The 19,643-nt window shown below is 32.4% G+C and overlaps 4 protein-coding genes across 7 annotated transcripts; all 4 read right to left on the bottom strand.

Moving 5' to 3' along the window:
* Nucleotides 1-2,625: 2,625 nt before the first annotated feature.
* Nucleotides 2,626-5,273, bottom strand: LOC128873363 (WD repeat-containing protein 89). Of its 2 annotated transcripts, none has more exons than XM_054116900.1 (7): nt 4,711-5,273; nt 4,098-4,324; nt 3,650-3,987; nt 3,430-3,558; nt 3,263-3,357; nt 3,044-3,146; nt 2,626-2,955 (listed from the first exon to the last, which is right to left on the bottom strand). In XM_054116900.1, exons 1-7 carry the CDS (start codon nt 4,881-4,883, stop codon nt 2,800-2,802), a joined length of 1,221 nt encoding a protein of 406 aa, XP_053972875.1. In that variant the 5' UTR covers nt 4,884-5,273; the 3' UTR covers nt 2,626-2,799. The 2 variants fall into 2 exon arrangements, with proteins under 2 accessions (XP_053972875.1, XP_053972876.1); XM_054116901.1 differs by having other exon boundaries at nt 4,589-4,723.
* Nucleotides 5,274-5,618: 345 nt separating this feature from the next.
* On the bottom strand, nt 5,619-15,847 carry LOC128873361 (probable ATP-dependent RNA helicase DHX35). Of its 3 annotated transcripts, XM_054116895.1 has the most exons (12): nt 15,268-15,846; nt 14,783-14,997; nt 9,769-9,948; nt 8,912-9,052; nt 8,682-8,832; nt 7,639-7,800; nt 7,377-7,523; nt 7,142-7,283; nt 6,770-7,056; nt 6,148-6,453; nt 5,908-6,061; nt 5,620-5,824 (listed from the first exon to the last, which is right to left on the bottom strand). In XM_054116895.1, the coding sequence occupies exons 1-12, from the start codon at nt 15,296-15,298 to the stop codon at nt 5,698-5,700; spliced, it is 2,043 nt and encodes a 680-aa protein (XP_053972870.1). In that variant the 5' UTR covers nt 15,299-15,846; the 3' UTR covers nt 5,620-5,697. The 3 variants fall into 3 exon arrangements, with proteins under 3 accessions (XP_053972871.1, XP_053972870.1, XP_053972872.1); XM_054116896.1 differs by lacking the exon at nt 9,769-9,948 and having other exon boundaries at nt 5,619-5,824; nt 15,268-15,847; XM_054116897.1 differs by lacking the exons at nt 14,783-14,997; nt 15,268-15,846 and adding an exon at nt 10,035-10,176 and having other exon boundaries at nt 5,623-5,824.
* On the bottom strand, nt 10,915-13,159 carry LOC128873362 (ceramide phosphoethanolamine synthase). The gene has a single exon (XM_054116898.1). It carries the CDS (start codon nt 12,934-12,936, stop codon nt 11,704-11,706), a length of 1,233 nt encoding a protein of 410 aa, XP_053972873.1. The 5' UTR covers nt 12,937-13,159; the 3' UTR covers nt 10,915-11,703.
* A 233-nt stretch (nt 15,848-16,080) lies between the features above and the next one.
* LOC128873366 (uncharacterized) lies at nt 16,081-19,322 on the bottom strand. The gene is made up of 3 exons (XM_054116904.1): nt 19,124-19,322; nt 17,520-17,710; nt 16,081-17,405 (listed from the first exon to the last, which is right to left on the bottom strand). The coding sequence occupies exons 1-3, from the start codon at nt 19,141-19,143 to the stop codon at nt 17,245-17,247; spliced, it is 372 nt and encodes a 123-aa protein (XP_053972879.1). The 5' UTR covers nt 19,144-19,322; the 3' UTR covers nt 16,081-17,244.
* Between the last annotated feature and the right edge of the window lie 321 nt (nt 19,323-19,643).

The following is a 19,643-nucleotide window of genomic DNA, read 5'->3' as shown; positions in this document are numbered from 1 at the left end:
TCTATCGTAAAAAAAGAATACGTATAAAATATATGAACTAATAAAAAATGATAATGATTAATATTCAGAAATGTTCGAGGAAAAAAAAAGTATTAAAAGGGCCGGCTTTGTAAGAGAGATCAGCCGATCTTGTTGAATTCTTGCTCGTTACGTTATTAAGCTGACTGACAGTTTTAGAGACATGATTTTAGACGAATCTTTTAAGCAAATCTGTTGCTGCTTGCTGAAACATGCAAGATAGAGAAATACATTATATTAGGAGTTCATATACATGGATGTGTATATATACTTTTTCATGGCATATGTATGACGTCAGGTGTACGTATGAGAATGAAAAACGCGCGAAAGAATATATGCGTGCATATTAAATGAAATTAATAATAAATATGCACGTGTGTGTACAATTCATTTTACCAAGAATGTACATGTATGCACTCGTAGGTGTATATGGGCGTATGTGTGTGAATGGGTAAGTGACTGTAGTAGCTATTCTTATACAATAACTTTAAAAGTATTTTAATACGTGCTAAAACGACGGGTAAGATCTATTATTAACAATAATTAATTGCTATTATGTGTGCCAAGCCACAGATCGAAGTCGTTACTTGTCCGATATCTTTTTTTATCATTCCTTTAACAGAAACGGTCGTTAATTCTTTAAAGTTCATTTTTCACAGTTTTATATAGTCACGAGTTTTAATTCCATGACACAGAATGTCACATTTGTTACTGCGCAAACAGTGTTTGGTTAAAAGTCGTGACTTAGTGTCACGTAAGATCGGACCTTAATTTAAGTTGAGCGAACAGCAATTTAATTAGTGTTTTATATTCGATATTTTGCTTCGAGATTTTTCACTGCCATTATTGTTGCTCTATGACTCTTTTTTTTTTTTAATTATCTACAAGTTATTTTATTTATTGCATTACGTAAGATCAGTGATATTTCTCGATTGCCTAAAATATTTTATTTATACGAGGCTTTTTTCAATGAACAAAGCTTTCGAGTGTTTTGTAGAACTGGAAACTGTTTAAGAGAAAGTATTACACGAAATATGATCATACTGCACGTTTAAAATGTTAATGCTACTACTTCGTTTATTGATCGTTAAAGCAAAAATTATATTTGAAATTGAAGTATATTAGAATAACGAGATCGAAGTAAATAGTTATCTTGAAAACTCGGCTCTAGAATATAGATCGTTATTATGAAATCAGAATTTTTGTTTTGATACGTATATATACATATATAAATCGCATGTATTTGCCTCATTAGATGCTGTAGCGTGCAATATGATCGAATAAAGGACAGCGTCGTCGAGGCACGATGATAAAACATGTGACTAATTAATTTATCTTCATAAGGAAACGTAAGTAACACTATCAGCTCGTCTCAATCAATCGTGGTGACAATAGATCTGAAAAGTATTTCTGTAAGATGTAAAATGTGAAAAAAAAAACATAATTAATGAGTTCTTACAAGTCTATTACTAAAAATGCCGAACATGTATCAGCTCATAAAATAATATTGTATTAACCTGTTAGTAGCCTTCACGGATGAGTGTTCGACTTCATTTCAAGAACACTTAATACCAAATTAAACTGTTCTTAATATCATAATGCTCATTATAAGGAAAACGTGAAACATATATATGAAAAGTAAGTTTTAACATTAAAGCGTAATTCCAAAAAGTCATTCCAGATAGATATTTCAATACATGTGTATATTAAAATATATATTAAAGAATGTATTCTTTATATACATTAAAAACGTTCCACTATGTCAAATGTATCTTGATACAATTAAAGTTCGTTGTTATTAACCATTTCCTTTGTATAATGAAGTCGCACACCATCTTCAGGGTAACGCGAAGAATCAAATTGGAATAACAACTAAGGAGTAGTGCGGCGGCCTACGTGCGTCTAAGTGGCATCCAAAATGTTTGATGTCACCTGACAGCATAAGTTTAAGAAAGGATATAAAGAATTCTTAGTAACGCGGTTTTCCACGTTTTAGTGAATCTTTACGTCCCTGATGCTCATGGGAAGTATTTTTGTACGTTTACTCTGTACCTACTATTTTACTCTAAAACTATATCTACTGTTATCATTGTGATACTCGCTACTGCGATCGTCTTTGGAAACGTTAATGTAAAATTATAATATCTAATAAGTGGATGGGTATCTGTTTTAAGACGCGTCCACTCGATACATCAGCATTAAATTCTCTTAGAGTTGAATACTTTTAAGCTAAGAGCTGTTATATCGGTTACGCTAATATTAATTGTTATTATCGTGCTATTTGCTTAATTACTTTATCGAGAGTACCATTTATTCACAACACACTAAACACGTCTATTTTACAACAAATGCAAATCGTAAGCTTCTATTTTAATAAATCCTTACATCGCGAAGAGAAATAATTTTTCCGTAAGGCGATCCAATCATAGTTAATTCGTTACTTGGTAAGAGTAAACAAATATTTACAATATTTTTCTTCCTCTTTCAATCTTATACATATATGTATACACACACCAGTATGTGATTTACATTCCTTAGCATTTATATACACATGTTTTGCTGCATTTTTTGATTGATACATGAATCGCTGTTAAATCATTAGCCACATAAAGAAATAATATCTATTTATTATAAATGTACATACAACCGTTATTGTAATAAAGAAGAACGTGAGGGAAATGTACGATTATGTTAATGTTACGCGATATTTCCCTTCTGTTTATTACATTTACTCACAAAAACTTTTCATGCATTTACAAATTCTTATCCTATCACTTTTATTCAATATGGCTTAGTCCTGTGCTGACGATCGCGCCGTTTGCCAGTACCAATTTTTGCCACCAATTTGTGGCTAGAATTTTGTTGTATAGACATTGCTTCTGTTTGCCTCCAAATATTTATAAGTCCACCTTCGCCTACCGTTATTAAGGAACCACTCTAAAAACCATATTAAAACATTATATTTTTACCTAGGACTAATTAAATGATTCATTTTTTAACAGGTGTATCTATATTAAAATCATACTTTTTCATGCAGCCAACTGTCGCGTACCAATTGCTTATTTTCAACCATATTGTGGCGTATTTCTAATTGATCATTTACGACATTTAAACATCTCAAATTTTCCCTAAAACATTTTAATAAGAAATAAGCACAGTTATTTACATTTAAATCTTACTAATTGATATATTTGATATTAATGTCGTATTATCCTATTTGATTATATTTTTATCTGATATTTACCCTTTAACACTACTGACACCTGCTATTAAAAATGGCTGTTCAAGTGCATTTGAAGCATGAAATCTGACTGTGTAGCAGTTGCTTGGATCATCAGACTAAAACGAATACAAATTATTTATTGCACAAATATAATATTATAAATTATAATTATTCAAGTTTATATTAACCTGGGAAATTGCTAAGTTACTGCGCTCAAATTTAGCATATGGAGTTGCTTCATCACAGTCCCAAAGTTGTAGTGAATGTGTATGTGTTGTACACCAAAGATTATTATCATTTAACCAGCCTATCCTATCCTTTTGTTTAACAGATTTGTTTGGTGAGAATAGTTTTACTCATAGTTATGGTGTTAATATATTTAAAATTTTTGCAAGAATTATAACTCACCACAGAGTTTTCTATATTTAAGGAATGGATTAATGCAAAATCTTCTGAAGGCTGTGTAAGATCAAAGACATTAACCAATCCATCTGTACTACCAGATGCTAAGACATCTTGCATATTAGAATGAAATGCCAAACAGGTCACATCTTCCATATGACATCCCCAATACCCACCAAGAAGATTATTATTTTTACCATACAATTTTGAATTAGTATTTCGTGTATCCCAAAATAAAATGAATGCATCTCCTCCTATATGCTCTGTGCCACCTGCTATAAGTCTTTCATCATGACTTACATCAAAACTACAAAGAGGTTTCATTTTACCATCATCTGTACAATCTGGAAATAATATAAATACATTAAACATAATACATATTTGATCTCTTTTTCTTCTTGAAATACATTTTTTGTATCCAATGTAAATGATGTAAATAAAGAACTTACTGTACCTTTAAATTCTGCAATAACTTTCCCTTTAGCTCGTAAATCACATGCAGTGATCAGTCCATTATTGTTCGCTATATATAAAATGTTTCTGGAAGTTGGACTAAATGTGATACCAACAATAGGTGCTTGATTGTGACTTAATGTAATGGTCCGACTTAAACTTTCCCCAACAGAGTATATAACACATGTATGATCACAGAGAGCTGTACAGATCCTATATTCTGGATCACTGTTCATATAAAGTAATTTATGAAATATTTCCAACACTTTTCAAACATATAATTATTGGACATTTCATGTTAAATCCAAGTCTAGCATTTTGCAACTAGTGAAGTGTACTATGAATTAACAAATATTATTCAATTACAAATCAAAAACATGGATAAAAATAAACATTTTCAAAAGTTTGTTACATAGTTATCTGATATGAAATGTAAACTATTAATTCTTGTATAAAAAGGAAAAAAATGTATGCCTTATATATTAAAATTACCTACAAATTGTTGAATGAGGAATATTTTTAATTATTCTCCATCGTATTATTAAGATAAGCATTACTATACTCTTCTTCATGGATTTAACGTAAAATGTTTCATAAGTATATACAAGATTTGCCTTTGTGTTCCACAGATAGCAAGGATGTAGTTGTGATTAAGAGATACTGCCTCCTCTATCGATGATAATAATTCGCTTTTCCTTTTGACATTTCGATTATTATACTTTCGCGTGTCGCGTTCCACACTCAGTCTTTTTAACGAATCGACTATTTCTTCTGCCATGCTGCTCATTATCAATTTCCGAGCAAATATCACAAGTTAAGGTTAATACCACAAACAGAATGTAATCATACGTCCATTATACATCTATGTACATAAAGTATTTGTAGTTTCGAACTGGATCTAAGTCGTTAAACTTTCTATCGTGGATTTTTTTCGATATATAAAGTTATTTAATGCACGTTTCTGTCCCTTAATTACAAAATTGTACAAGATTATACAGTGGTAGAACACCTAAGATATAATTTTCTGTTACATCGGCACAGCTCGACAGCCGGTAGAGCACCGACAATGTATACAATACAATACGACAATACCCTTCAAATATTTAAATCTGTATGAAGGCAAGTTTTCTACGTGTTATGATTTCGATGGTTGAGCTCAATGTTTCCCAGAATTAATGTCCTTAAATCTAGAGAGCGCTGCAAGACCGTTCAGAAGGTCGGTATTACAGTACTATATAGTTATGATACAAACTTCTGTTTTATATCTGCAGGTAAAAATGGAAGAAAATGAAGCACTATAAAAAACAGTATCAAGCGCGGGATTATCTAAAACATTTCCCATAGGAGCTGTAGCTATGTTTCATTGTAGGTACAGTACGGATTTAATATTCAATTACAACAATTAAATAAATGACTATAACATTAGGGCTATAGTCAAGTTATTCATAAAAAACATTCATCTTTACTTTTTAAAGTTTCTAAAGGAACTAAAATATCTTCGATCTTGGAAACTGATCAATAAAATGTTTTAAATATTCGCATAATTCGGTTAAATTTTCCTTTTTTTTTTCATTTTATTATGGCGATTTATACAAATTATATTAAATAGTTTCAAGGGAAGTCTTTTCATAAAAGTGAGGAGCTAATTCTAATAGCCACTCTGGTTGTATCACAGTTATGTCCTTCATGTATGTTTTATTCGTCTGTAGAACTTCACAGAAAAGTAGCCTTGAACAAAAGAAAAAATAGACAAATTAAAACATTGACAATGTGCATAGAGATATTGAAAGTTCCGATATTTGTATACAAACCATTGGGGTTGTTGAAGTGTATATAAACAACTATTTGGATGTATATGTAGAGCCCTATTGCCACGCACAGTTTGGTATACCCCAGTATAACTTAAATATGCCGCTTTTGGAAAAAGCCCAGCGGTTATGCATTTCAAAATTTGTTGTACATTTCCTTAGAGAAAAGTAGAAAGATCTTATTATTGCAAGATTTTTCAAAAGTAATTTACACGAAACAGCATGATCTTCAATTTAATTTACCATTACAAGAAACCAATGGTATCTTTAATCTCTTCATCATATAATGCATTTGTGTTCGAATTTCCGTAGCTCGTCGTAACGCTTTGTAGTTAAGAAAATGTTTCTGACACCAACTGGATATTTTATTTTTTTCGTAAGCAGTATATACATTGAGCATCGTTAGGAGATCTCCTTCTTCAACTTCGAACTTTCTATGCGCCACTCTGGCCCTTATAGCAGCTTGACCACCAGCTGGCCTTATGAAAACGTTTTGTACTTGAAGCATAGCAAGAATAGTTGACAATTCCTCGGAACATTCCATTTCTCCTATATACGAAAAAAATTAAATAATACATTTTATATTTGAGGAAAACTTTGACATCCCGCGTATATTAATTATACAAGAAGTTTTCTATTGGAATGTTTCGTATCGCTGTTTTAACGTTATCGGTAACGATAGCGATAACGATTCAGATAATATAAATGGGATGGTAGAGAGATGAATCAGAAATACGGAAACACTGCTAATCAATAATTTCGAACCTGATGAAGATAATTCTTCTAAATGTTCATCCATTCGATTAAATTGCTGTTTGCTAGCTTCCATAGTTAAATACATATGTATAGTTAATTAATGTTGTACCTGATACCATAAGAGATTTCGCCAAAACAGGTTCCAATGGCATTTCTGCCATTGCCATGCCTAAAGGGGTCGTTAATTCACCATTGCGGTCAATTGCACCTAACGCGTACAGTAATTCCAATCCAGTGAGTAGATTTTTGCTAGGTGGAGCAGAAGGGAAATTAAATCTCAATACGTTGTCGATGCCTAAAGCTTTTAATTGTAAGATTGCGGGTGCTAAGTCGGATCGTTGCATTTCTGGCGGCGTTGCCTCAAACAATTCACTATATGCTTCCTCTGTGTACAATCTACGGAAAAGACGAAACTTTAAACATTAATTGCATAGATATTAACATAGATATTAATAAATAAGCAAATTACGCAGACGTTTACCTATAGGCTTTTCCTGGTTGAACGCGACCAGCTCGACCAGCACGTTGGTCAGCGGAAGCTTTCGATACGGGAACAATAACAAGAGAATTCGTCTGAGTTTCTGGTTCGAACCACGGAATTTTAACAAAACCGCAATCGATTACTAAATTGAAAATGAAGGCCTTTTAGTAATATAATATTCCTTACCAATTAAACATAATTATTATGTATAAAGATCTATTATATTTGTCTTTACCATAAACGATGTTTGGAATGGTGATAGACGTCTCCGCTATATTTGTTGCTACGATAACTTTACGAGTGTCTTTGGCAGCCCTCCAAAATACTTTAAGTTGCTCTGAATTCGGAAGAGATCCATACATAGCCAAGGGTAAAAGTTTCACTGGAAAAGAATAATGGAAACAAAAACGGAAAGATAAAATTTGCTCAAAACTCAACCGAACAATAATATGTAAGATTGGAAAAGCCACAAGGACGTGACACAGAATTCTACTCACGTTTGCCTTCTTTTATAAGTTGTGCATGTTCTGATAAAAGAGAAACCGCTTGGTCGACTTCATCCAAACCCGTAAGAAACGCTAAAATATCGCCGGGCTCTTCGTTCACATGTATTTTCAAAACGGTATCCACGACGGCGGTGACATAATTTGCTACTGGCTCTGCAATGTCATGTAAGCGTGTAATAAATAAAGCCAACGTATATTATGAATATACGTACAGTGGGGTGCGAAAGTATTCGTACATCATGAAAAATTGTTTATTAACGTTTCAAATTCGCTTCAAATACTCATTCAACGCGATACGGTGTTTCCGTACACGTTTTTCAAGTCCTCATCACGCATCGCCGATGGGGTTGGGACCTGCGATTGAATAGCTGTCGATAAAGTATTATTTTTAAAGCATATTTAAAGTCTGGATGACGTTAAAGATAAAACGTGCTGCTTATACACGCAAGTTATCTATACGCTTTAGCAAGCTTTCTTTTCATACGTCAAAGTACACGTACGTGCTCATGACTTTATCGATTACTATTAATTTTCCACTTGCAGAACTATTACCCCCATTCCGTAACACTTCCCCCTTCGTGATTAACAGCGCGATGCGCATATAGTTATAACGTAATTTAGTTTAGATAGTGCGGAATTTTATTACAGCGCAGTTAAATTGTAGGTGAGAACCTTCGAGATGCTCACATTTCAATTATTTACTTTATTACCCTGTAAAATTTAGAACAATACGTGGATACTTGAACATTTCTTTCTACTAATTCGTCTAAATATTTTTTGAGCGTAGACTACAACGATTTGAAAACCACTGATACAGAATTAAAATTGTTGAGTATTTGAAGATTACATGTAAGTCAGGATGCGGTATTTTTATCGATGTTAGCTCGCCTGATAGCTACTAATCGTAGCGAGATTACAGTTCAGACTTTAAACGTTATTGTACAAGCTGTTTTCTTTTTCAAAATAATTTATATCGCTACGGGTATCTCCCTGTACAAATACTTTCGACTTCCATTTTATGAATACAAATGTACCTCGAACAAAGAAAATGTCTACTGGGTAAAGTCGACCCTCGACGGTCATTATGACTGCGGTGTCTTTCGTCGTGCTCGTATTAAAGAAATCTCGTAATTGTTCCGCATCGACTGTGGCCGAGCAAACGACAACTTTTAAGCTTCTTCGTTTCTGAAACGAGACAATTTTTTCCTAATATCTGATGTGATACTTTCATTCGGATTTAATTGTGTACAATTAATCAATTTACCCGCATTATTTTCTTCAATAATCCCATTATAATGTCAGTGAGTAGGGTCCTTTCGTGTACTTCGTCTACAACGATGACGGAATAGCTTGTCAGTAATGGATCGCTCATTAACTCACGAAGGAGAATTCCTTCTGTCATGTACTACAAATAGGATGAACATTTGTAACGAGTTTTATTAATAGTTCCCTTCTTTGTTAAAAACATTATTTTTCTCGAGAGAAAGAGCGTTTAGAAATTTTGAGAGGGAGTTCAATTCCAAATTATACATGTCGTGAAAGTATTCTATTTTTTTTTTTTTTTTAAATTCGAACCTCTTTGAAGATTTCAAGGTACAATTAAGTAAATATGTCGGATAACGTTTCCGGTAACATAATACGTTGTACAGCTTTTTTCTAGTCACGGGAAAACAATACTGAAAAATATGTTTTTCACTACTTTTATAGATTTTATTAACATTAAATATCTATTTAATTTATCATATTCTTATTTTGAAACTTTGCGTCCCTAACATTTAAATAAACTATAATAGTACTTATGAAAAGATTTGTCGACTTTATATTCGAGCCAGTGTAGTAACTACAAGAGTGATCAGTCTTTAGCTGAGCCTTTAATGAAGTAAACAAAAAATGTTTACACCTTGCTAAGATACTATTGTTTACATGACCTCCTTTATCTCTAGTATGAACGAGTACGCTACGAAAGTTTGTTGATCACCTACTCCAGTTAAACGATGTATTGTTTTCTAATCTAATGAATATTGTCATCTAATTCAATTGTGTAAATTAAATACAACATAGAGCAACTACTTAATTTACTCAAAAAATTCCAACATCATTTCTTTACACGCGGAAAGGTACCTTGATTCTTGTCGTTTCGTCTGTAGAATTATCGAAGCGAATAGAATAACCGACTTCGGTGCCCAAAATGCAATTACGTTCATCGGCAACGCGACTGGCCAAAGAGGTAGCTGCAACTCTTCTTGGTTCTGTGATACCGATCATTTTTCCATCTGTACACCATCCTGCTTCAAGAAGATACTGTAATCATTTTATAAAGTAAACGCGCATATATGTAATGAACATTACACTGTTATTAAAAAAAAAAAGTATCTTTTATTTCTTACAACAGAAAAGAATGTTAAAGGAAACACGTTTCTTTACGAAGTAATATTTCAAACTTCAAGGCAGCTGAACTGGCAATCAGATGAGAATCTTCTGGCATAATGCTTTAGTTGAATAAATTGTGTTTAACAAAAACTAGAATTAAAATAACAATGACCAGCGTTTTAAAAATAGAAGTAAGATGGAGAGAACAACAAATACAATCGTTTGAAAATATTAATATCGCACTATTTTGTCTGGAATTGCCTTTATCGTTCTCTGTTATAATTAGCATACAGGAAAATGAACCAATCCGTGAATAGAGATAAAGAATATTGCGCTACGCAACGTACTAGTGCCACCGAAACATAGGAAAACGTTATTCTGTTTCATCTTGGTTCGAAATGTTATAGTAGAAAATTTACTATCTACCATATCGGAAGTAAATATTATAATTCTTATAGTAGCTCAGGCAGGGGCAAGTGAAGTAACAACATACGCTAGGTCAAAGATGCGTAAAGATTATATTTCATACAAACTTGATTACTATGATCGTACGCAAATTCAACACAAAGCTCTAAATTTCCAAATTTGTATGCCAGCTTTAATAATTAGCATGGATAATCCGATAGCGGTAAAGTATTACTTTGTATTACGTCTTCGTGGTTTAGTGTCATATTTATATCGGATTTTATCGAAAGCTCGTTACAAAGGCTTATGTACGTTAAAAATCTACCATGAGACTTTGGCAAACTTACAAGTGCTACAACTATAAGTAACCCGCGGCACTAGATCACATGAAATTATGCAGGTAAAGTCAAGAGGTTGTTGACGATTATGCGTAAAAAATAGAAAATTATACTATAACGCACTTAATAATAACAATTATCACATATCAACATATATTACTCAGCCCGTATATTTCACACAAATACATATTGCATATACATATATGTATATTCACGTATCCATATACATACATACGTATACACAATAAATACAACCTTTCTATTAATATTTACATTAATCGACTGAATCAAGGGAATGCATTAACTTTGTTTTCGCCTTTCACGTTGACCTGTAGATGTGAAAAACACATCGAAAAAGAGAACGAGTTGGTGGATTGTATGAATCCATTATCAGTACGAAATACTTTTCACCAGTACATGTCGTATATTATATTAAATTTACACATCAACCTCTTAAATGAATTAGAAAATAAATAAAAGTTATTTTACTAATATGAAATATCACAGAGATTGAGATGCAGACATTTACTTAACAATTATGTTTGCTGTACAAAACACTAAGATTACGAAATGCACGAGACAATATTCATTAGAATTGTTAACTGGCCTAACAAATTACAACTTAATTTGTTAGAAAATAATGGCAAGTGCAGCAAATTAAAATTACATCATTACATTAATGTAACATTTGGAAGCCATATCAAAACAGAATGTTACTAATTTAGCACTTAAGGGGTTTTGTACATTGTACATTTTTCAAACATCAGTCTGCTATTTATACAAAATACATGCAGAAAAATATAAAATACAAAAAATTTGATTGAAATATTATTTTTGTAGATAAATGACTTTGCAAATTTCAGCATATAATAGTTATTCTGGTCGTTATGTATCACCGATTATAAATTGCTGTAGGAAACAAGTTTTTCCAAGATTCATACTGTCATCCTTGAGAGAAAACATCAGATGAAGTTATCTCTTCATCAATGAAGGATGGTACACCTTGTACATACGCATAGGCCCGTAGAAAATGAAATTCAGTTATATAAACAATTAACAATACAATCACAAATGAAGACCATCTTATAAGTCTAATGTATTCTCTTAAACGGTCAAAAAATATTGCTAAAAGTAGATAATCCATGACAGCATGAAAATTTATAAATTTCCAGCAAAGAGATATTATCCAAAATGACAGACTTCTGAATATAGTTGTCTGTCTAGCATAAAGATGTTCTCTACTAATCGATGGTGTTTTATAATCAGTCTCTAGAAGATCCTGGTATAAAGATATATATCGATTCCAGGCAGCACTGGTCAGGAACAAATGGACGGTCAGAAGTAATATATTACGAAGTGCTGCATTTGAAGTTTTTGATGTTATGTTTCCAGGTTCAAGGACTGATGAAACTGGTAGTTGTGGCAGCTTATCATACCCTCCACGTCTGTTTGAATTACGGGCAAGAAACTGATATAGGCCAATGATTAAAGCGACACAACCCAAAGCATCGCAAATACCATCGATAATGTAACCACTTGAGCCAACATCTGATCGTTCACCATAAATATTTGCCCTTTTTCTTGCAACATGACCATCTAGATCATCTAACCATGTCCTTGCTTGGAATAATATTACACCTAAGCGTCTATGAGACAACGAATCACTGGAAACACATTTACCAGCCAACACTGCTATTAACACGTGAAAACAACTGATTATATTTGGTGTTACCAATGTCCAAGAGCTGCTAATGTATAATAGATCATCCATGATAGCTGCAAGAGGACTCAGAAGAAAATGATTTGGATGATCTAGCATTAATCCTTTCACAGTTACTGTGCACAATGGATTAAAATCACAAGGTATAATCGAAACATATCGTGTTCCATTTGGTGTTGGTCGTACATCATAATTTTGTACTCTAGAATAAAGCAGGAGGTCCATTCCAAGGAAGTATAATGTCAGTATTATAAAAATTGCTAAGAATGACCTGCTTATCAGGGTTGTTGTACCAAACATTTTGTTATATGACTTTGGCACTTTGTTATATTGATAAAAATATTTCATTGGTATGTCCATACTATACTTCTCTTTATATGTTGCTAACTTTTTTAGCAATGTTCTCACTTTTCCAACACGGTTTATATTATCACACATATTTTTTTTTGGCGACATATAAATTAAGAGAAACGGAAGAACATGTTTTCCTGATTTATCGTGTATTCAATTTATCAATGTAACGACAGCATATCACAGTTAACAAATATAGTTGCTCAACTTCTGAACTTATCACGTTATTCTCTTGATTACGTTTAATTATCTTTTCCATGTTACATATTTTATAGGTAAACGGTTAACAATCAACATAATTAACAATATTTCATTTTGCAGTGGGAGCTGTTCTGATATTCAGCAACGTCTTGGCATGACGCGACGCCTACACATGATTACAATTTGATTGACTATTGAGTGCAACTCAATTGCACATCTTGTTTGAGTAATATACTCAATTGTTTCTTTCATTTGCAGTTTACTTTTATTAAAAGAATAATATGAAATCTTTTTTTTTTCGTGATAAAACTTCAGTTGCACTGGTGTCACATAATTTCTCTGAAAGGTTCGATAATGCGTCAGTTGATTGTAAAAATTGTTATTTCACGATGTTTTCGTTTATAAAACATGACTGTCCACCAAATAATGTCAAATGATTTTATGAGAGCCACAGTTAGTTCGTAAAGTTTACTTAAATCTGCTTCGAGCAGCAGAGAACTACTGGCAGTAGTCTACTATCTAAATTTGTTTGCGTCTATAATAGAATAGAATGGCGATGCGTTGAAATCACAAAACTTTTATCCAGGCTTGCACGCGTGCGCGTTTTACAGTTCGCTACCATTTCATTTACACGCGACATTTGTTGTGTGTGCACAATTCTTATAAAAAAAAAAGTAATAAATAAACGAAACGTAATATGTAATTTAAAAATTAACAAAATGTACAATCTACGATCTGCAAACGAAATTATTGTTTGTATAGAAAACACTATACGAAATCATAATATAGATTCTTTAATAAATTTAAAAAACGATACATACTGATCAAATTGTATACCATTTGAATATTTAATGTATAATCATATCAAATATATTAATTACAGAAGGTACATTTATGTGAATCTTTTGATCATCCATTGTAAACTAACCCTCTAAATGCAAAGCAGTTCTAAGTTCAATGTTATCTGTGGATGATACTATGTAATCCAAATGCTTTTTTAAATAATAAAGAAGTTAGAGTAAATTGAATTTTAGAGTGAACTAAGTATTTCCATTTTTTTGAAAATATAAAATATATTTATGAATAATAGTCTTTTACCATGTTCTCTGAAACAATCATTTCTAGAAAGTTTTTGAATAATCTAAAAAATGGGAAACATACTATGAGTCACAAAAACAGTGTGATTCATATTTGCAAATATGTCAATAAGTCCATAAAGAATGTAAATTAAGAATGATGCAAATATTTGAATTATGGAATAAAACCTACTGAGTAACATCAACTTTAATGGTCTGAACAATTTATAATTATTTAAACATTTTCTACCATTCATATATGACCTAACCCAGATCTAACTCAGTTTCATTTAAAAAAATAAAATTGTTCTTGAAAACCAAAGGCATCTATATCAAGACAAGGCATGTGTCCATCATAATGTTCCCCTTACAAAAGAGTAAATTTTATTTAAAATAGTTTGGAGGATAATTGTGTGTATAGATTATAATGGAACATTCTGTCCAGATAGATTCTCATACCGTGTGAAAACTCAGTTCATCAGTATATGGAGAGCACAAAGCAATGAAAAAAGTTCATAGAAACATGTAACCTTTGACTTTATTTTCAAGTTACAGCTATTTTTATATTCCTTTTGTTATAATTATATATAAAGTAATATTATTACTTATAATGATTTTTCCATGCGATTTTATTTCATTATTCAATAAAATCAAATTTATAAACTTGAGCTTACCTGAGGAAGCTGTGTACTCTTTCCACATCCAGTTTCTCCAACTAAGACTAATGTTTGGTACTTTTCCAGTAAATAAACAATATGACTTTTGTACCTGAATGTGGGTAATCTTTGTCGCTGCATATCAAGTGCAAGAGAATGATGTGCATTATATACAAATTGTGTACATGAATGGGCATCAATATCTGGTTTATCTTCTTGCCACATACTGTCACCTATAACATTAGAAATGATTAAAAAGATATAGATTTTCTAAACATGACAGGTATATAAAAATATAAGTTGTTTTGGAAGATATAAACCAGCTCAATGGGTTATGTTAATAATATTACAATCAGAAATATACCTTTTATTATACAATATAATAAATGAATAATTGTATTCTTAAATTGATCGTGATTAATAAGTAATGTAATGTCATTAAACTTAAAACTGTATTCAAAAAGAATTTGTTTACATAATAAACTTAAAGCAATTTAACTTACCAGGTTTGACAAAAATTGGTTTTGTACTCATTTTGTCGACTATATAAATAACGCGGTCAGAGGAAAGTTAGTTCTCAAATATGTTCCTTAATTATAAACGTTCAAAATTAAATACTAATCACACATTTTGAATGAACACAACATTGTACACACAAACACGTAACACGCACTGATATGCGCATCTGTCACGAATTTTGTTAAACTTTTCCTTTCTCCTACAGATGACGCTAAGTATTATTTCGAATTAGTTTCCAATTGATATAGTACAAGTACTACGTAAAATCCATGAAGTACACGAATAAAATGTTCCTATATTTAAAATTACTGTCAAATAAATTAATATCTGTAAGGTCCGATACATTTTCCAGAATATTGTTGAATTCCACACTACAAATTTGTCTTCCGTATACTAAATATTATTACTATACTCTTTTGTATTTATTAGTTCTCAAGGGCAAACAGCTATGTTTGATTATCGTTACAGTACGGCTTTAGCAATTTCGAGGTACCTGAGCTATAGGGGGACCAGTGACCCCTAATATACTACCGGAATGCCTAACGAAAGATTAAAGTAATACAAATCCGAAAATTTTATCATTGGATATGTTTGAATATAATTTCATACGATTTTTACTAAGTCGTAGGTAATATTTATTACACGAGAAATAATATTACACAATGATTCTGATTGTATGAAAATAATTTGTACTAGAAAGTAATTAAACAAATTTTTGTCAAAATATAATAGTAGTTTTACATATTACGTTACAAACCAGTTATTCATGTTAGGATGTTATATATATATATATTAAATTGGTTTTAATTTGTCATCTTTTATATTTTATACAAACATATAATTGCCATATTTTAAGTATACGTAGATTTGAAGGTTTTGATATGTAACTTTTCAATAAAGTTACCAACGCAGCGTATTTTATTGCTGTTACTTCAAATTTAACATTAAACGTTTTTGTTCAACAGCATATCTATACATACAAATACATGTTATTACATATTGTCAGGTATCTCATTAAACGTTATTTGCAAATGGTATTATATACTATTGTAGTAAAAGAATGCTAAATGGTACAATCTGGATTTTGATGATTAAAGAATAGTTTTATTTAAACATTATTATAAGTCGTTTAAAACGTTAAACGCCATGTCAATCCCTACGGATAAACGGACCTATTTCGCATGAAAAGTTTTTAAATGACTTAAAGGATTGGCATTTAACGTGTTAAATTATATATTGCATTAATATTAACGCACCAAAACAAATAGTAGTTCGTCTATTTGTTAACACCTGAATCGAACATAAATCGTATAAATGTATCTATATATGTATATATTGTGAAACAAAGATGTTTGATGTCAGAATTTAGAAATACAATTAGTTTTCTAATTTTCGTCATTAAACGTTAACAATTCCTGGGTAAACTTTATTGTATTTTAGGAATGTATTTTGATTTGCAGAAAAATATTGATTCTTTTATATTCGATATGAGGTGTCTATGTATACTTATGTCTGTGCATCAGAAAGAATAAGAACTTTATATGGAATATTTTCCATAAATATCTTTCTCAAGCACCACACCATCATTTATCTTCATGAATCAGAAATATATTATTTCTAATATTATTTATATCTCCCTTACTTCGCGAATCTAGTACTAAGTGAATATATGTATGTGGACGTCTGTGGAAAATATAAGAAACACGAATGGTAGTAATTTAAGACAAAAATGTATGAAGATGCTTTGAATACACGTAATGCCATTGCCAATTAGTTATAAAAATGGTTGCAATAGAGACACAAATGTGTCAACATAAAAAGTCATTAATACAGTGTTAAAGTTCCTCTGTTTAGTATTTGTTTGTCTTAACAATGCACAGATGACAAATTTTGACTGTTGACTTTTCAGTTAGCTGTTAAAATTGCATCTATAGATTGAGTTTACAGTAAAATAAAAGGTATTAGGCTGTAGCTTCTGCTTCTCCATTGCTTTCTGTTTCAGCACACTTTTCTTCAAGTTTTGATTTCTTCTCAGGACTTGCACCATCAGTTACAGTTTCATCTGTTGTATCACTCAAAGTTGTTGACTTTCTTTTTATACAACAGCTATCTACAGGAGCATCTATAAAGAGGAACATTTTGTTACATTCTATAACTTTATATGCTTTTAAATTATTTCAAAATCTTTCAATTTAAGATTGTCTACTTTGTTTCTATTGTATTAGCTCAATCCTACCTGTAGAAGTACCATTTTCTGTTGATTCTGCTTCTTTGTCATCTGACTCCTTTTCTTCATTTGATCCGTTTTCTTTGGTTTCCTTTGTCTCTCCATTCTCAGATGCCTTTGAATCTTCATCAACGTCTGCCACTACCTTCTTTTCTTCTTCTACAACTTTTTTTTCTGGCGTAGTAGCAACTTTGGCGTCCCTAAACGAAAAAAAAAAATTATAACCCTTAAATCACCTTTCAAATAATTCACATAATAGTAGTATATTTGTTATTTAAAATAACAATAGCGTCGTTCCTATTTTTGTAAACGGAATTTGTATCATATTTTGAAAAAACAAGCGAAAGATAAAAATATTTAGACGACGTAAAGTCTGTTATATAGTCAAAAACAAACTCAACACGTATGTATTTTTTTAAACTTGGTATCGGTTTATGCTACATAAGTATAGACAAAGATGGAATGGCGAGGGATAGAAATAGAGATAGGACGCCAACTGTGGCGGCACCTAGCGATGTTGATATTATCCTGCTTTTGTCCCCTCCTCCTGCCCGCTCCCTCTCCTTTCAGCAGTCATACACGAACACGTACATGTACGTAACTCAACACAAACACACAGAGAATGTTCAGCGCGGCAAATCGTGGATGCGTAGACCGTAAATATACATCAACCTAACATATACACACGTATACATTTGTTCGCATAGCGTCGGGGACTTAAATAAATTTAAGTAGTATCGACATTCGCCATTAGAAACACGATATAGGTCTTCTCGAAAATATTAAGTGGAAAATGAAAATATGTACTGGCGGTTTTACACCTAGTCGGTAAAGGAGAACAGATCAATAAGCTGTGCATTTCTTTTTAAGGTGATGCGCGTACAATCTTTCGCAAAATATTTCCAGACTTTCTTTATATATACAACCGATATTTTATCTTCTCGACGTATAAATATCCACACGATGGTTGCTATCGAGGCATTAAAAGAATTTCATACTCGAAAATATTCAAATAAATATTATATTACATTTACAACTACATTAAGACGCGTTATGAATAAGAATGATAGTATTTCGATCATAAATAATAGTAAGGACACCGAGGAGGATAATAGTAACATGAAAAAACACAAACAAATATTGACACGCGTTGTGCCACCATCATTGTCCTACGTATGTATGTGAAGCTACAAGTGGGAAAAATAAGAAGGTAAACGATGCCATCAGAAAAGCGGGTCTGCAAGTAGAGCATGTATCGTGGCAAAAGCAGGTAATCCTGCGAACGTAACGCGTCTTACGAATCAAGCTGAGAATATCACGTAGAGAGGGCATACCCCCTCTTCTATCTCGTCCCTTTCTCGTGGCCGCACTCTTACAAAACTAGGTACGCTTTCAAAAGTATACAATCGACGACGATTCAAACGAAATTGTGAAAGCAAGAAAATCGCATTCAACGGCAGCCCATTCGGGATAGATGAATGAGAAACGAAATTATGCAACGGGCAAATGATTAGCCCGTCGTCGGTTTATTCGACAACGAAACATTTGGAAGCGTTCGATGGAAATGCGTGATTTCCTTATGATACATCGATAAAATAATCCGTACTACTTACTTGGTTTCCGTATCCGCCATGCTGATCGATTCAATCGTCAAGTCGATAAAGTATTTAGGTAGTAAACGCACTTAATAAGGCCTGAGTTTTATATGCACCGGTAAGCAACCGTAGAATTCTGGTATCACCACTGTCGCGTAGTCGCGTACCGACGCGCAAATGGCAGAGAGACTCGCACACTGATTCGCTCGAGACCCAAGTTACTCGGCCCGGCCGGCAGGCCGGCGGCCTTCAAACACTTTTCTTTCCCGCTCGTTTACAGATGGCGCACGAATCAGCAACGTTATCGAAACCGTTCGCTGGAAATTTGATTTTAAAACGCTTTAAAAATGCAAGCACAGCACCTACGTTAAAAACGGAATTGCCGTTCTGAACCGCCGTCAAGAAAATTGCTCAATCGTACGCGTCGTTCTCGATTCGTTTCACGATGGAGATTGATTCTCAACAAGTGTAAATTTCCCGCTATGCCTTTAACTACCATCACGACAGAGTTCAATGAAGTTTCTCACAGAAATATATT

Source organism: Hylaeus volcanicus, chromosome 3 (assembly GCF_026283585.1).
Source record: "Hylaeus volcanicus isolate JK05 chromosome 3, UHH_iyHylVolc1.0_haploid, whole genome shotgun sequence".
Lineage (NCBI taxonomy): Eukaryota > Metazoa > Arthropoda > Insecta > Hymenoptera > Colletidae > Hylaeus > Hylaeus volcanicus.
This window is presented reverse-complemented; position numbering and strand designations above follow the sequence as displayed.

Excerpts from the sequence above, each read along its gene's own strand:
- LOC128873363 (XM_054116900.1), bottom strand. The coding sequence starts at position 4,883 with ATGAGCAGCATGGCAGAAGAAATAGTCGATTCGTTAAAAAGACTGAGT. Across the intron at positions 3,358-3,429 it reads GTAACTTAGCAATTTCCCAG|TCTGATGATCCAAGCAACTG; the intron begins GTTAATATAAAC and ends TATTCGTTTTAG. Across the intron at positions 3,147-3,262 it reads GGTGTCAGTAGTGTTAAAGG|GGAAAATTTGAGATGTTTAA; the intron begins GTAAATATCAGA and ends AAAATGTTTTAG.
- LOC128873362 (XM_054116898.1), bottom strand. The coding sequence starts at position 12,936 with ATGTCGCCAAAAAAAAATATGTGTGATAATATAAACCGTGTTGGAAAA.
- LOC128873361 (XM_054116895.1), bottom strand. The coding sequence starts at position 15,298 with ATGAGTACAAAACCAATTTTTGTCAAACCTG. Across the intron at positions 9,949-14,782 it reads AGAGTACACAGCTTCCTCAG|TATCTTCTTGAAGCAGGATG; the intron begins GTAAGCTCAAGT and ends AAATGATTACAG. Across the intron at positions 7,524-7,638 it reads ACTTATAAAAGAAGGCAAAC|TGAAACTTTTACCCTTGGCT; the intron begins GTGAGTAGAATT and ends ATTCTTTTCCAG.
- LOC128873366 (XM_054116904.1), bottom strand. The coding sequence starts at position 19,143 with ATGGCGGATACGGAAACCAA. Across the intron at positions 17,711-19,123 it reads ATGGCGGATACGGAAACCAA|GGACGCCAAAGTTGCTACTA; the intron begins GTAAGTAGTACG and ends TTTTTCGTTTAG. Across the intron at positions 17,406-17,519 it reads AGAAAATGGTACTTCTACAG|ATGCTCCTGTAGATAGCTGT; the intron begins GTAGGATTGAGC and ends TCCTCTTTATAG.